This window comes from Mobula hypostoma, chromosome 18 (assembly GCF_963921235.1).
Source record: "Mobula hypostoma chromosome 18, sMobHyp1.1, whole genome shotgun sequence".
Classification (NCBI taxonomy): Eukaryota; Metazoa; Chordata; class Chondrichthyes; order Myliobatiformes; family Myliobatidae; genus Mobula; species Mobula hypostoma.
This window is the reverse complement of record NC_086114.1, coordinates 19,541,772-19,558,600: the sequence shown is the minus strand read 5'-3', so window position 1 is coordinate 19,558,600 and position 16,829 is coordinate 19,541,772. Positions and strand designations below refer to the sequence as shown.

The following is a 16,829-nucleotide window of genomic DNA, read 5'->3' as shown; positions in this document are numbered from 1 at the left end:
CAATGCCTCACATCATTATTTTTATAGTTCTATCAGGTTGCCCCCTTGTCTCATGTTCTTCAGAAAAAAAAACAACTCAAGTTGATCCAAACTCTCCTTATCACTATTACACTCCAATTCAAGCAGTATCCTGGTGGACCTCCTCTGTACGCTTTCCACAGCCTCCACATCCTTCTTCGCATATCTTTCACTGGAATCCAAAGCAAACTGTTTACTTTGAGTTTGGCCATGGAAAGGGATTCAGGGATCATCAAGTGAGCAAAGGAAATGATTCACAGATTTTCTCCAAACCTCCTTGGGGGAGGTGGGTGGGAGAATTGTAATATCCCCACTGATTGAAGGGATGATATGGGCCATGACAGCTCATAAAAGAGAGGGAGCATTTGGGATGGCATTTGAGCGACAGATGATGGAAATCTAAAATATAATCAGAGAATGCTGGAAATACTCCAAAGGTCAGGCAACATCAAAGCAGAATTAAACTTTCAAGTTGAAGACTGTTGGAAGGGTGAAAGAGAAATTAGAGTTTGTTAAATTGCAGGGTTGTTGGAGGGGGGGAATTTCTCTGAGTAAAACTGGGCTGGGCTGACCATGGGAATAAGCATGCTGATCTGAGCGGTGAGTGAATAGGAGCAAATAAAGAATCAGATTGTAGACAAAAGAATGTAGGAGCTGTGAAATGCAGAGCAGGAAGACATACCATAATTCTAACCTTTCACATACTCTGTCTCACAAACCTCCCTGCACTTTAACAAGTTTCTTTTCACTACTTTTGACTTGTGCTTCTCTTTCCAAACGTGCAGCCTGAACTGTAGATGATTTCCAGCATTCTGTGTTTTGTATTTTAGCTTAGTAGTAAAAGTGGAAGGAGAGCACTACCTGCCAAGCACCTCCTGGTACAGACTACAGTTTCCATTATGGTTTCATCAGGCAGCGTTAGGCACTGGAATGTGGGAAGTCATCCTGAACGTCAATGGACTGCTAAATAAAAGTTTTCATGTAGCAGTGCATGCATTTCTGACAGTTCATTTCATCCCATCGGCTATTAAGACCATAACACATAGGTGTAGAATTAGACCACTCGGCCCATCAAGTTTTCTCCAGCTAATCATGGCTGATTTATTTTCCCTCTCAACTACATTCTCTTGTCTTTTCCCCATAACCTTTGATGCCCTTACTCACTAAGGACCTACCAACCTCCAATTTAAATATGCCAAGTTCACGAATGTCTGTAGCAATGAATTCCACAGATTCAGCACTGTCTGGCTAATGAAATTCCTCCTCATCACAGAGAAGGGACTCTTCCACCATTGGAAACATCCTCTTCATGAACCCTCTATCTAGGTCTTAATAGTCAGTAAATCTCAATGAGACTTGCTCTTCTAAACTGACCCCCCCCCCCGCCGCCATTCTTCTAAACTCCAGCGAGTACAGGCCCAGAGCCATCAAATGCTCCTCATGCATTAACCCTTTCATTCTTGGGATCATTCTTGTAAACTTGTCGACCTTCTCCAGTGCCAGCACTTCATCTCTTAGATACGGGGTCCAGAACCACTCATGTTCAGATATACAAAACACTGGAGGAATTCAGCAAGTCAGGCAACATTTATGGAGAGGGATAAACAATCGAAATTTTGGGTAAGACCCTTAATCAGGATTTATTTAGACCCAAAATGTTGACTGTTTATTCTCCATAGATGCTGCCTGAGTTGCTAAGTTACTCCAGCATTCTGGGTGTGTTGCTCAAGATTTCCAGCATCTGCAGAATCTCTTGTGTTCACAATTAGATATGGGGCCCAAAACCTCTCTCAATATTCTATGCAGTGAATAATCCAATTATTTAATTATGATTTTTGCTTTATTGTTGACAGTTGCATTAATAGAATCTGCAGATGGCTTCATTTACAAAAACTATGACTTTTTTTAAGGCTGCTGAGATTGGTCATTTGGAAGAACAAATCATGAGTCTGCACAGTGAGATAGTGGAACTGCAGAGGAGCCCATATGCGAGACGACAGGGAGACGTCATGGAAAACCTGTAAGAAAAGTAATTTATACCTGGTACCCTGGATTTACTCATAACTGACAGCTGTATTTTTCCAAAACAAATTGTTGAAAGTAGTAAGAGTTGAGGAATGTAGCACTTTAGCACGTGGCCAGCAATCTTCAATCTCCAGAATGTCAGATAAAACTAGCCTGGAGTTAACTGGCAAAATTCTTAACACTCTGATGGTTAAGAAAACAAAATAGAAATCATCTGTTTCTATACAAATTTTTTGCATTGCAAATATTGCTGTTTTCTATTCAGGAGTGTGATGGGGTGATAAGGTGTAGAATTTGTTTTGTTTCCATTGGTAAAAATTGAAAGAATTTGTCTATGACTTATTTATTTACTTGTACCATATAAAATCATAGAACAATACAGCACAGATACAGATCCTTTGGCCCAACCAGTCCATGCTGACCATGGTACCCTCCCTGCTAGTCACAATTTCCTTCATATGGCCCTTACTCCTCAAAGCCCACCCTTCCATGTACCTGTCTCAGTGCTTCTTAAACAACACCATTATACCTGCGATAACCACTTACACTGACATCTCGTTCCACATACCACTCTCTTCATGGAAAATGTTCCCCTAAGGTCCCTTTTAAATCTTGCCCTTCTCACCCTAAATCTACCCTAAATGTGGGAGACTTTAATTTTAGATTATGAAGACACGTAGTCCTCTTTTATTGCCATTTAGTAATGCATGCATTAAGAAATGATAGAGTATTTCCTCCGGTGTGATATCACAAAACACAGGACAGACCAAGACTGAAAACACTGACAAACCCACATAATTATAACATATAGCTATAACAGTGCAACAATACCATAACTTGAGGAAGAAGTCCATGTGCACAGTAAAAGTTCAAAGTCTCTCAAATGTCCCACATCTCATGCAGACAGGAGAAGGAAGAAAAACTCTCCTGCCATGCTGACCACAGTCCGACTCGGAGTCATCCGAAAACTTCGAGCTCTGATCAGCTCTCCGACACCGAGTGCTGAGCGCCATCTCTGTCCGAACGATTCAACCTCAATCTCGGTCGCCAACAGCAGGCAAAGCCGGGGATTTTGAGGCCTACCCTCTGAAAGATTCCTGACCATGCAGTAACGACAGCAGCGAACAAGCGTTTCAGAAATTTCTCCAGATGATCCTCTGTACTTTCACGTCCATTCTTCATCAAATCAGAATTGTTCACAGCCCCTATTTAACAGATACTATATCATTTTTCACTGGAGGGCTGCGCACACGCAGGCGCGCTGCTCTCTCTACTCCCACCTGTTTTCCACACATTGACTGGGAAGCGCACTCTGTAAAAGGGTTGGATGGTTTGGAGTTTGTAAAATGTGTGCAGGATAGTTTTTTGCAGCAATGCATAGAGATATCAACTAGAGAAGGGGCAGTGTTGGATCTCCTGTTAGGGAATGAGATAGGGCAGGTGACGAAGGTATGTGTTGGGGAGCACTTGGGGTCCAGTGATCACAATACCATTAGTTTTAGTGTAATTATGGAGAAGGATAGGACCGGACCCAGGGTTGAGATTTTTGATTGGAGAAAGGCTAACTTTGAGGAGACACGAAAGGATTTAGAAGGAGTGGATTGGGACAACTTGTTTTATGGGAAGGATGTAATAGTGAAATGGAGGTCATTTAAAGGTGAAATTTTGAGGGTACAGGATCTTTATATTCCTGTTAGGTTGAAAGAAAAGGTTAATAGTTTGAGAGAACCATGGTTTTCAAGGGATATTGGAAACTGGGTTCGGAAAAAGAGAAGGATCTACAATAAATATAGGCAGCTTGGAGTAAATGAGGTGCTCGAGGAATATAAAGAATGTAAAAAGAATCTTAAGAGAGAAATTAGAAAAGCTAAAAGAAGATATGAAGCTGCTTTGGCAAGTAAGGTGAAAATAAATCCAAAGGGTTTCTACAGCTATATTAATAGCAAAAGGATAGTGGGGGATAAAATTGGTCCCTTAGAGAATCGGATTGCACGGCTATGTGCAGAGCCAAAAGAGATGGTGGAGATTTTGAACAATTTCTCTTCTTTGGTATTCACTAAGGAGAAGGATATTGAATTGTTTCAGGTTATGGAAAGTATGATGATTAAAGAAGAGAAAGTACTGATGCTTTTAAGGAGTATAAAAGTGGATAAGTCTCCAGGTCTGGACAGGATATTCCCTAGGACCTTGAGGGAAGTTAGTGTGGAAATAGCAGGGGCTGCTTTCAGAAATATTTCAAATGTCATTAGAAACGGGGATGGTGCCGGAGGATTGGCGTATTGCCCATGTTGTTCCATTGTTTAAAAAGGGTTCTAAGAGTAAACCTAGCAATTATCGGCCTGTGAATTTAACATCAGTGGTGGGTAAATTGATGGAAAGTATTCTTAGAGATGGTATATATAATTAAATGAATAGACAGGGTCTGATTAAGAACAGTCAACATGGATTTGTGTATGGAAGGTCATGTTTGACAAATCTTATTGAATTTTTTGATGAGGTTACTAGGACAGTTGATGAGGGTAAAGCAGTGGATGTTGTCTATATGGACTTCAGTAAGGCCTTTGACAAGGTTGCACACGGAAGGATAGTTAGGAAGCTTCAATCGTTAGGGATTAATATCGAAGTAGTAAAATGGATTCAGCAGCGGCTGGATGGGAGATACCAGAGAGTAGTGGTGGATAACTGTGTGTCCAATTGGAGGACGGTGTCTAGTAGTGTGCTTCAGATCTGTACTGGGTCCAATGTTGTTTGTCATATATATTAATGATCTGGATGATGGGGTGGTAAATGAGATTAGTAAATATGCAGATGATACTAAGATAGGTGGAGTTGTGGATAATGAAGTAGGTTTTCAAAGCTTGCAGAGAGATTTAGACCACTTACAAGAGTGGGCTGAAAGATGGCAGATGGAGTTTAATGCTGATAAATGTGAGATGCTACATTTTGGTAGGACTAATCAAAATAAGACATACATGGTAAATGGAAGGGCATTGAAGAATGCAGTAGAACAGAGGGATCTAGGAATAATGGTGCATAGTTCCCTGAAGGTGGAATCTCATGTGGATAGGGTGGTGAAGAGGGCTTTTGGTATGCTGGCCTTTATAAATCAGAGCATTGAGTATAGGAATTGGGATGTAATGTTGAAATTGTATCAGGCATTGGTAAGGCCAAATTTGGAGTATTGTGTACAGTTCTGGTCACCGAATTATAGGAAAGATGTCAATAAAGTTGAGAGAGTACAGAGGAGATTTACTAAAATGTTGCCTGGGTTTTATCTCCTAAATTACAGAGAAAGGTTGCACAAGTTAGGTCTTTATTCTTTGGAGCGTAGAAGGTTGAGGGGGGACTTGATAGAGGTACTTAAAATTATGAGGGGGATAGATAGAGTTGATGTGGATTGGCTTTTTCCATTGAGAGTGGGGGAGATTCAAACAAGAGGACATGATTTGAGAGTTAAAGGGCAAAGGTTTAGGGGTAACATGAGGGGGAACTTCTTTGCTCAGAGAGCACTAGCTGTGTGGGACGAGCTTCTAGCAGAAGCGGTTGAGGCAGGTTCTATGTTGTCATTTAAAGAAAAATTGGATAGGTATATGGACAGGAAAGGAATGGAGGGTTATAGGCTGAGTGCAGGTCGGTGGGACTAGGTGAGAGTAAGAATTCGGCACGGGCTAGAAGGGCCGAGATGGCCTGTTTCCGTGCTGTAATTGTTATATGGTTACCTATATCTTCTACTTTTGGATTCTCCTACCCTGGGGAAGCACTGTTTCCATTCACCTTATCTATGCATTTCATAATTTTAAACATTTCTATAAGGTCGGCTCTCATTCTTCTAATATATTCCAAGGAATAGAGGCCCATACTGGCCAACTTCTTTCAACAACTCAGGCATTCTAGTCCTAGCAACATCCTCGTAAATATTTTCTGCACTCTTCTGCACATGTCTTTGCTCCAACAGGGTAACCAAAACTGTCCACAGTACTTCAAGTGCAGCCTCACCACTGACTTACTGTAAATGACTGCTACATAATGTCCTATCTCCTAGACTCAGTGTCCTGACTGGTGAAGCCAGCTTGCAAAATGCCTTTTCAGCGGTCTTTCTACCTGTGATGAAGTTTTCAACGAGCTATGCACTTGTTCCATTATAGTCCCCATGCAAGATGTATCACCTCACATTTATCTGTTTTGAAATCCATTTGCCACTCCTTGGCCCTCTTCCTTAACTGATCAAGCCTCCCCTATAATCTTCATTAAACTTCTTCACTTGCAATAAAAGCTCCTAATTTCATGTTGTCCACAAACTGGGTGATGGAGCCTTGCATTTGTATCCAAATCGTGTATGTAAACAACTAGTTTTTAGGGGTCTCAACATCAACCCCTGCTACACACCATTAGACATCGGCCTTCATTCCAAGAAATAACCTTTAACCACTACATTTTGCTTTCTGCATCCAAGCTGATTTTGAATCCACATAACTAGCTTTCCCTGGATTCCTCAGGACCTAACCTTCAAGTCCAGCCTACCGTGTGGGGTCTTGTTGAATTATCTTATTAAAGTCCAAATCGACAACATCCACCACCCCACCTTCACCTACCTTTTTAGGTACTTCAAAAAGCACTGAAAGGTTCACCAAGCACTATCTTGCATACACAAAACCATGCTAACTTTTCCTAATCAGACTCCATCTATCCAAATGCTGGTCGATCCTATCCCTCAGAACTCCCTCTATTACCTTCCCACTACTGATGTCAGGCTGACCAGCCTGCAGTTCCCTGGCTTGTCCTTGCTGCACTTTACCAACATTAGCAACTTTCCAGTCTCTGGGAACTTCACAAGTAGCTAATGTTTAATCACGTATATCTGCCAGCACCTCCTCTGTTTATTCTATAGCCTCCCTCCTAGTCAAGCTCTTACCAATGCCCATCAAGTGGAAGTGGAAATATATTTTGAAAACATATTCTGAATTGTTGAACTAAAGTGGATTGAGATGGTCTATGGTTCATATATTACAGCATTTGAGAATGTGGATAAATTATGGGTATTTTTCCTTGCCCCTCCATCTATCATTTTTCTCCCCTTCAATCTTGTCTAAGTATAAGGAGCAGCTTAGCACTTCCTCTGCAGATGTGTTCTCTTCATGCCCAAGTTTAAACAATGAATGATGGAAGACTTGTCATTGGAGAAACTAGTCACAGAGGCAGTTTGAGAATCCATGCTCAGATATAAGAAATTATGAGTATGAGAATAATAAATCAGTATAAAGTAATGAAAGGATGTGTCCATGCTTTCACTAACACATTAATGTTTCCACTAGTTCCTTAATCTTTGACAAAGACATATACCAGTCATGATTGTTCAGTCTCCTATTGACTCACTCGACTGCACTATATTACTTCCCCTTTGGTATCACATATTGACTTTATGCATGGTAAGAAGTCATAAACCATCAAGCAGACTGCTTGTGTCCTTGCCCTGTGGGCACAAGAGTAGCCTTGCTTTCATCCAATTTTCTATTTGGCTGCACAAGTTATATAATTTTGATCAGAGTGAGAATTTTACTTTTTGGAGATCTGGGCCAAAATCAGCTTTAGTATAATGGAGATACTTTCATTCCACCTGCAGTAGCAGGCATGGTCTCAAGTGGCCAGCTATTTTGTTTGCATTTCCCATTGCCACACCAACATGTTTGTCCAAGGACACTTTTGCTGCCGTGTTGAGGCGAGATGGTGATTAGGGAAACAACACCTCATATTCTGCCTTGGTCGTCTGCAGCCTGACAACATGAATGTTTTTTCTCACTTCCAGTGACCACTCCATTCTGTCCCCTCCGTTTTTTTACTTTTTTTTTAATCACACTGGTGTCATTGCCCTGCTTCTCCCCCCCCCCCACCCTCTCTGCCCATCACCCACACAGTCCTCCCTCTGGTTCGCTCTTCACTTGCTTCTCTGTTTCATGGTCCACTGTCCCCTCTTTTCACATCCCTTCTTCTTCAGCCCTTCGTCACTTCCTCCTATCACATCCCAACTTCTTATTCTCATTATTCCCTATCTTCCCCCTCCCTCACCTGCCTATCATTCCCATCTCACCTGCATCTCCATATCACCTGCCAGGTTTTCGTTCACCCCTTGCCCCCCTCCCGCACCTCCCTGGCTCACCCCAACTTTGTTATACTGTCAATCACCCCTCTTCCAGTGCTGATGAAGGTTCTCAACTTGAAATGTGGACTGTCAATTTCCCTCTGTAGCTGCTATCTGACCTGCTGAGTTCCTCCAGTATTTTGTGTATTGCAACAATAACAAAAGTTTTCTGTAAGTATGAATGGAATGATATGCATGTGGGATATCATTGAAAGAGGTACTTATTTGTTGAGAATTCTTATCTTTTTGCCCTCTTGAATGGGATATTAACTTTTCAAGATTTATTTTTTTCATATTCTGCATCAGTTGAATAGTTCTGTAGATTATAAATTATTCGTTTTATTTTATCTCTATCACCAAATATTTTGTCACTGAGGTTTCCATAAGACCTTCTTTGACATTGTTACTTAATTATTGTGGAGTGGGGGGGGGGTTGGAAGGCGTTATTACACTGGCTACCACAGAATCATGAGGCACTTGCTGTTTCTGAGTAGGAAAAATATCCATTTCCGTTTAGAACAAGTGAATCTGTCATTGTCCAGTTGTGTAAATTGATGCAGGACTTGTGCCTGAGAACAGAGATATGGGAAGTACTTTACTGTTGAGCAAGCAAGACTGTAAGTATATTTCTGAACTTGAAGGAAAGTGTATTGTGCAGCTGAACACAAAGCAGTAATTTAGTTCTGAGCTTTCACAGGGACAAATGCTCTAACACTGTGCTTAGATTGAATAAGTCCCAGAAAAATCTATAAGTATGCTTTCAGCAGAATAGACCAATCATCCCCACGTTTAGATTAATTTATGAAAGGAATTATTTATGGCAAGTATTGGCCTTCAACAGACATAACAATTCATTAGATTGATTTTCAAGTATGTTGGTGTAATAAATCATTTTACTAATCATAATTTTCCTTCCTAGTGAACAGAAAGCCATTGATTTATACAGGAAGCTCAAGGGAAAACCAAAAGGTACTGTGCTTATTTTTAACCCTACAGATGGCATTTTAGCTCCTGTCTTTGTGAACACAGAAGAACGTATGAAATTCATCTTAAACATTTTAATTGGGATTTATTGTTGTCTACCCATAAACAACATGGACTCATTGATTTTAAAACTGACTTGGGTTCTTTGTCAAAAAGAAGAAGATTCGTTGTTTTTAATTTGTGTTACCACAGCATTTCTGAATTCAGTGGACCTTTTATGAAGGGCTGAACTAACATGCAGAAGCTGTGTGGAAACGTAGAGCATTGTGTTAGATTGAGAAGCTGTGCCAATGTACAATAAATGATAAGAATTAGAAGCATAAAGCCATTATAAAATGACCAAGTGATGAACATAAGCTGTTCTCACCAGAGTAACAGTTGTGCTGACTTAGGTAAAGGTGTATGAATGTGGTTACATATTTAAACATGTTACATTGCCATATTTAGCTACCGTGCTTCTTGGAGCTACCTCATCTTCTACATTACCGGCCAGTTATCTACAGGGATTAGTGGAAGCCCCTTTTTTGCCTCCAAGAAATCCTGGCCCATGAATGAATCTTTGCTTAGGTTCACAGCGAGCACATATCAGCTGAACCTGAATGGTACATTTCCATCACTGAAGGAAACCTGTAAAATCCAAATTGTTCCACAATATTCTGTAGATACTGATTTAAATCATCTTTTGGAATAGACTTCTTTTGAATCTTACAATCAATACTTTAAATGGCAAAATACTGTTCCTGAGCCACCCATCCATTGTTCAAGGTGATGAGTATAATCTTCTCAGTCTAGAGCAATTTTTTTTAACTTTTTTTTTAAAAAGCGATTTTGCCATGACTTTAAAAAGTTCTGGAATAGGTCCTCCACCTTTCCGTTATTATGCTTTGCATAATTGATGAGGCCGACAGATAGCATGATCTTAGTTCATGTGGTCTTCTAATAGTTATTTTTGGTAAAATTAATTTCATTGTGCTTTGTTGGAGATTTGTGGTAGTGATTGATATCAAAATGTAGATCCAAGATAATATTCAAAATATGTCCCTGATCTTAGAGGTCCTAACTCCATAAAATGTTAGGTTGTAGTCTGCTGAAAGATTGATCCGAGACATGTGAAAAAGAGGGAGTGAGTGGGAACAGTAATATTTCAAATGTTTTGAATTACTGGCATATCTCTTTTGTAAGCAAATGCTGAGAAATCTACCCATTTCGGTTGATATAAATATGTAGGCGAACCTAGCAGAATAGAACATGGAGCATGCAGTAAAGGTCAGTGAGTTGTTGGCCCACAATGTTGTACTGCACCAACTAAGCTAATAATTAAATGCCTAATTAAACTAATCCTTTCTGCCTGTACATGATCGATATCCCTCATTCTCTGCACATTCACGTACCTATTTAAACACCACCTGAACGCCTCTATAGTTTTTGCCTCCGCTACCACTCCTGTCAGCACATTTCAAGGACCACTTGCCCCACACATCTCCTTTGAACTTACCCCTCACACCTTAAATGCCTGCCCTCTAGTATTTGACATTCAACCCTGGGAAAGAGATACCAGCTATCTACTGTTTTTATACCCTGCTAATCTTTTCACTTCTGTCAGTCTCCCTTTAGCCATTCCAGAGGACACAGCCTTAGTTTGTTCAATCTCTCCTTATAGCAAACTTGAATGATAGGATCTGGTTTGGTTTAGTTATTACATAAAGCATGAATAGGAAAATATTAAAGCTTCCAGTAAGAATGCAATAATGCCATCAAAATACAGAAGGAAGAACAGAATTAGCATGCATGTATTGTCTAGACAAGAAGTTGATCAGATCACTTCAAAAAATAATTTTGAGTCTGTTTGTATTGTATCTGCAGTTATCTGGTTTACGGATGCAAATACATACACGCTTCACCAATATCCTGGCTTGCACGCCATTTGGCGTCATCTTAATCCTGGGCACTGTGCCACATGGAACACTAACCTTTTATTTGAACGGTTTAGAGCATCCACACGTAATATATGTGGCAGTAGGACAGGGGTATGTTTGGCCCATTAGCAAGCTTATGAGGCAATTTACTTTTCTTTTTGTGTTTGCAAAGCAATAATCTTCTGTGTCTGTGGGCTGGGAAGGCCATGATTTGACTTAACAGATGGCAACAATCTCACTTCTATCAATACTATTGAATAGATATGCTCTAGTGCATCTGACCTTTTGAAGTATTTCAGTGTAAGCTCCATTGAAAAGTGATGGGAATTTAATTATTTCACAAAATTGATCTGGCATTTTGCTTCTGTTGTCATTACAAATTCTTCAGTGTACTCCTGGAAAATAATTTTTTCCCCAAGTAAAGCAGTTAGAAATGATCAAAAAGCAAATTCTGCATATACTGGAAACTGGAAATAAAAACAAGAAATGCCCTGAATACACACCAGGTCAGGCAGCATTTGTGAAGTGAGAACCAGGTTTAACTTGACTATTCATTAGAATTTTTGTTTTGTTTTAAGACTCACATCAATATGGAGACAGTACAGAGATGGTGAAGATTATTGTGCAAACAGTTCAGAATCAAGATCGTGTGCTGAAGGAATTGTATACTCATCTCAGGTATGAATGCTGAAGATTTTGATCATGATGTATAATTAGTTTAAAAGTTGGGAAGATCATGATTTAGTGATAGTGAATGTATGGTAGTGTAAATGCTAGTCTGCAATATCTGTATCCTGGAAGTCAAGGTATATCCGTATTGTCCTTGTCCTCCGGGTGTAGAGATCTGAAAGTTCAGGAAGTGTTGTCGAAGAAGACCTGGTGAGTTGCTATAGCGTAACTATGCTACAGTCTCGTTTCAGAAATGATAGTGGGAGTGGAAGTTTAGGTTGATAGGAAAAAGAATTGAGCAGACTGCGCCCATTCAGGTTGTCCAATGTATTTCTGACATCAAGGATTAGCTTTGGCAGTTGAGGGCACGTTGTCAGTGAACTTTTGCTTCAGATCTGCTTTGGTAAACACAATATTTATGTGGCTGTTTGATTATATTTTTCTCATTACTACCCATCGGCAAGAAGGTACAGGAGCCTAAAGACCCATTCTCGGCAATTCTAAAATGGCTTCTTCCCTTTCTCCATCAGATTTCTGAATGATCCTGAACACTACATCATTGTTCTTTTTACACTCTCTCTTTATTTTTTGTAGTTTATATTTATTTTGTGTCTTTGCACTGCACTCTGCTGCAAAACAACAAATTTCACGTCATATGTCAGTGATAATAAATCTGATCTGATTGACTATTACATTAATATTACAGGTTGAAGAATCAACTTTATTGGTCATGTAATTTTTCAGCTGCCTTTAAAATCTTTACAAATGATCTTTTGCACTTAATTGATTCAATAAAGTTAATAAATATTTTAAGAGCCATTGCTTCATGAAACTGAGATCTCAAATGTTCTAGGACTAAGGAAATTTGAGCTGTTTTAATTTAATATTCATTTAGTTATTGGATAACTAAGTTGTATTTTTGTATATGTAATATATGTAGTTTAACTCTCTAAAGGATGCCTTGGCAGAATCAGCAAAGTCAGTGATTACTAAAAAAGAAAAAAGCACAAAGAATAAATGGATGACAGATGAAATCAAGAATCTAATGGAAGAAAGGAGACAGAAGAAAGCAAATCCTGTAGAATATAAGTCCTTAGATAAAAAAGTTAAAAGCTTATGTCAAAAAGCCAAAGAAGAATGGTTAAACCAGAAATGTGAGCAATTAGAAAGGATCCCTATTACTGACCCAAAAAGGTTACACCAACAAATCAAGAATATCACTGGTAAAAAGCTCCTCTGTTCTTCAGGTGGATGTTTGAAAGCAAAGGATGGTACCATTATCATGGAAAAAGATGAGATTATGAACAGATGGACTGAGTATATTCAGGAATTGTTTGAAGACAATCGAGGTGAAAAACGAGAAATTAAGAAGAACATTGAAGGTCCAAGTATTTTAAAATCTGAAGTTTGTACTGCAATAAATAAGATGAAGAAAGGAAAGGCAGCAGATCCTGATGAATAAGTAATCAAACCAATTATCTCCCTTGAAGATTATGGAATTGAAAAACTTACTGATTTAATCAATAACATTTATGAGACTGGAATAATGTCAGAAGAGATGAAGAAATCAGTATTTATCACTCTTCCTAAGAAACCTGGAGCAATAGAATGTGAATTACATAGAACCATAAGTTTAATGAGTCATATCACCAAGATACTTCGAAGAATTTTGATGATAAGAGCTAAAAATAAGATACAAGCTGAACTAGGTAAAGAACAATGTGGTTTTGTGAAAGACAAAGGTACAAGAAACGCAATATTGATGTTAAGGATACTATCAGAACGAGCTATTCAAGTGCAAAAAGATTTGTTTGTTTGTTCTATCGACTACACAAAAGCATTTGATTAAGTGAAGCACAATAAGTTATTCAAAATAGTACAGGAAACTCTAGATCTAGATTCGAAAGACCTCCGCCTAATCAGAAATCTGTACTGGGAACAAACTGCTGCTGTAAGAGTAGATGGAGAAGTGAGTCAGTTTACGAAAATCAAGAGAGGCATTAGACAAGGGTGTGTTTTCTCCCCTGATTTGTTTAATGTGTACAGTGAAACAATATTACAAAAAATAAGAGACATCTTGGGAATCGAAGTTGGTGGTGAAAACATCAATAACTTTAGATATGCAGATGACACTGTGTTAATTGCAAGTACGGAGGAAGAACTACAAAACTTAATTGATATAGTTGTTGAAGAAAGTGCAAAAATGAGTCTATCTATCAATTGCAAAAAGACAGAATGTATGGTGATATCCAAAAAGAAGGAGAATCCTATCTGCAGGCTGAGAATAAACGGGGAAGACATAAAACAAGTACAGAACTTTTGCTACTTAGGAAGCTGGGTGACATCAGTTGGCAGGTGTAACATGGACATCAAAAGAAGAATAGGGATGGCAAAAGACACCTTTACGAGAATGAAGAATATATTGACCAATACTAAACTAGGCATGACAACCCGCCTCAGAGCACTGAAATGTTACGTTTATCCAGTTATATTATATGGCTCGGAATGTTGGACAATATCTAGTAACATGAGGAAACGATTTGAAGCAGCAGAGATGTGGTTTTTGAGGAGGATGCAAAGAATATCATGGACGAAACAAATATCTAACGATGATGTCATGAACAGAGCAAGCACAAAAAGAGAAATAATGTATGAGATCATGAAAAGGCAACGTGACTTCATTGGATATGTGAATAGGAAAGAGGAGTTAGAATGCACGGTAATTATGGGAAAGATTGAAGGGAAGAAAGCAAGAGAAAGACAAAGACAAATGATGATGGAGACAGCACCCAGAGAACTAGAAATGAATACCAATGAATTGGTCCTCTTGACCCGGAACAGGAGTGTGTGGGCCATGGCAGTCAAAGCTCAAACTGGGCATGGCACCTGATGATGTAGTATCTTATTCATGTGTTGCAAGATATTTTGTGCTAAATAACAAACATTTCTCTGTCAGTAGCCATCACCTGAAAGGTGTAGACTAACCAGCAATTGTCACACTTTGACGTGGAAACTATAAGGTTTATGTTTCATAGATTCATTTGTTGTCTTTCTATCAGCATTGTGTGCTGTATTATCCTTGTCAAGCATAAATCTCCCTTTTTTAAGTTAAATTTCAAGTTTATTGTCATTCAACCATACACATGTAGACAGCTAACTGAAACTGTGTTCCTCTGGGACCAAGATGCAAAATACATGGAGCACATAAAATAATATTAACACAATAATATTACTAGATAGTGAAAAATATTCTGTAGATGTACAAGTTGACATAAAGCGCATATGTGACGTATAGTTAAATATACAACAGTGTAATGCTACTGGTACTGTCATAAAAATTGTGTACTGGGTGGTAACATGGTGATTTAAATCGGTTTCTTATCTGCCTTATCTTGTAAGTTCTGAATGTATTACTGTTTATTTATTTCAGTGTTTATATCAATTGATACCTTCTTTACCTGTGTAACACAGCTCACAAATACTTGGGTAACAGTGTTCATTTATCAGATAAGAATCAAATCCAACAAAGCCCTCGTGCGTATTTTAGTTCCCTCTTAAACTATTAGAGTACAATACCAAATACATTACCAGATTTTAATCCAGTGATGATTCCTTTGTGGATATTTCCTACGCAGAATGGACAATTGAGATCTGTGGTCCTTTCTTTCCTTACCTAAGAATGTGAACATGTGAATGGAATTCACAGCCTATACAGGCTACACAGTCCAGTCGATGCATGCTAGTGTTTATTCCCCTCACCATCTCTGTCTGCCTTTCCTAATCTACTGCCACCTGTTACCTTTCCCCACATGCCACATAAACATATTACAGTTCTCTTTAAGTAGGTTCACATTTTTGTCATTCTTTTTTGTTTGCTTATACAAGGACTTCCCAGGTTATGGAGCACCTGACTTGTGCAAATCTGACTTTATGCAAATTCTCCCATAGTACTTTATGTATAACCAACATCTCTATAATTACAAATTGTTCATTAGTACATGATTGTGAATCATGGATGTTTGTGACAGAGTTTTCAAAGTTTAAAACAACATTGCTGATAAAGTCTGTATGGGCAAACATCCAAACATTTAAATTGTGGCTTGATTAAATTGAAATGTCTTGTCCGGATTTCATTGCCTGTGCTGATGTTCTGCCCCTTTTATAACCACATCTGCACTGACTTGCTGTAAATCCACTTCTGTTGTTATATCTTGTTTCCCCTCATGGAGAAATTATTTCCAACTTATGGATAAATCGATTTACGAACAGTTCTCAGGAACAGAACTCTTGCGTAACCTGGGGGTGCCAGTATTTAACTGAAAAGAAAAAAAATTAAGAGATGTTGTTCCTTATACTGTGTATAGCTTTTACTGTTAACATGCATGGTAGATAGTGGTTAGTGTAATGCTAATACAGTGTCAATGATCACCAGTCAGGGTTCATTTCCCATCACTGCCTGTACAAGTTTCTGCATTCTCCCCCTGACTATGAATGTTTCCTCCAGGTGCTCCGGATTTCTCCCACATTCCAAAGACTTGCAGTTAGGGTCAGTGAGTTGTGGGCTGCTATGTTGGCGCCGGAAGCGCGGCAATATTGTGGACTGCCAAGCACCGTCCTTGCTGAATTGGTTTGATGCAAACAATGCATTTCACTGCTGTTTCGATGTGCATGTGACAAATAACACTAACCTTTAAAAATCTTATCTTTTTCATCTATTTCTGACACACAAATTGTTGTCACTGTTGTCAACCAAAATTATCGGCTTCCCTAGTTGCAGCATGTTAATCAATGTCATTTTTGTAAGCTATTAAATACATTATCAGCAAGCTGTCTTGATATCTCTTTCCCAATGTCTTTCTTTGTAAATTACAGCAAACTGTTGGCCTGTAAACAGAAGATCATTGATCTTTTTCCAAAGATCGAACAAGCACTTGACAACATTAGAGAAAATGAAAAAATGTTATTGAGATCACAAGAGAAGAGACAGAAAGAAATATGGTATTTGTTAAAAATTGCATGTGTAAGTACATTTTCCCTCAAAGCAGCTTTGCAAGGTTCAGTGTGAAAATCTCTTACCAATT

The 16,829-nt window shown here is 38.8% G+C and overlaps 1 protein-coding gene across 4 annotated transcripts in view; it reads left to right on the top strand.

Moving 5' to 3' along the window:
* Positions 1–16,829, top strand: part of chuk (component of inhibitor of nuclear factor kappa B kinase complex) — a 96,653-nt gene that overhangs the window by 64,825 nt on the left and 14,999 nt on the right. For all 4 annotated transcript variants that reach the window (XM_063070512.1, XM_063070514.1, XM_063070511.1 and 1 more), the window contains 4 exons: positions 1,929–2,038; positions 9,099–9,148; positions 11,658–11,757; positions 16,621–16,768. In XM_063070512.1, coding sequence (XP_062926582.1) covers positions 1,929–2,038; positions 9,099–9,148; positions 11,658–11,757; positions 16,621–16,768 — 408 coding nt within the window. The remainder of the gene's footprint in view (positions 1–1,928; positions 2,039–9,098; positions 9,149–11,657; positions 11,758–16,620; positions 16,769–16,829) is intronic.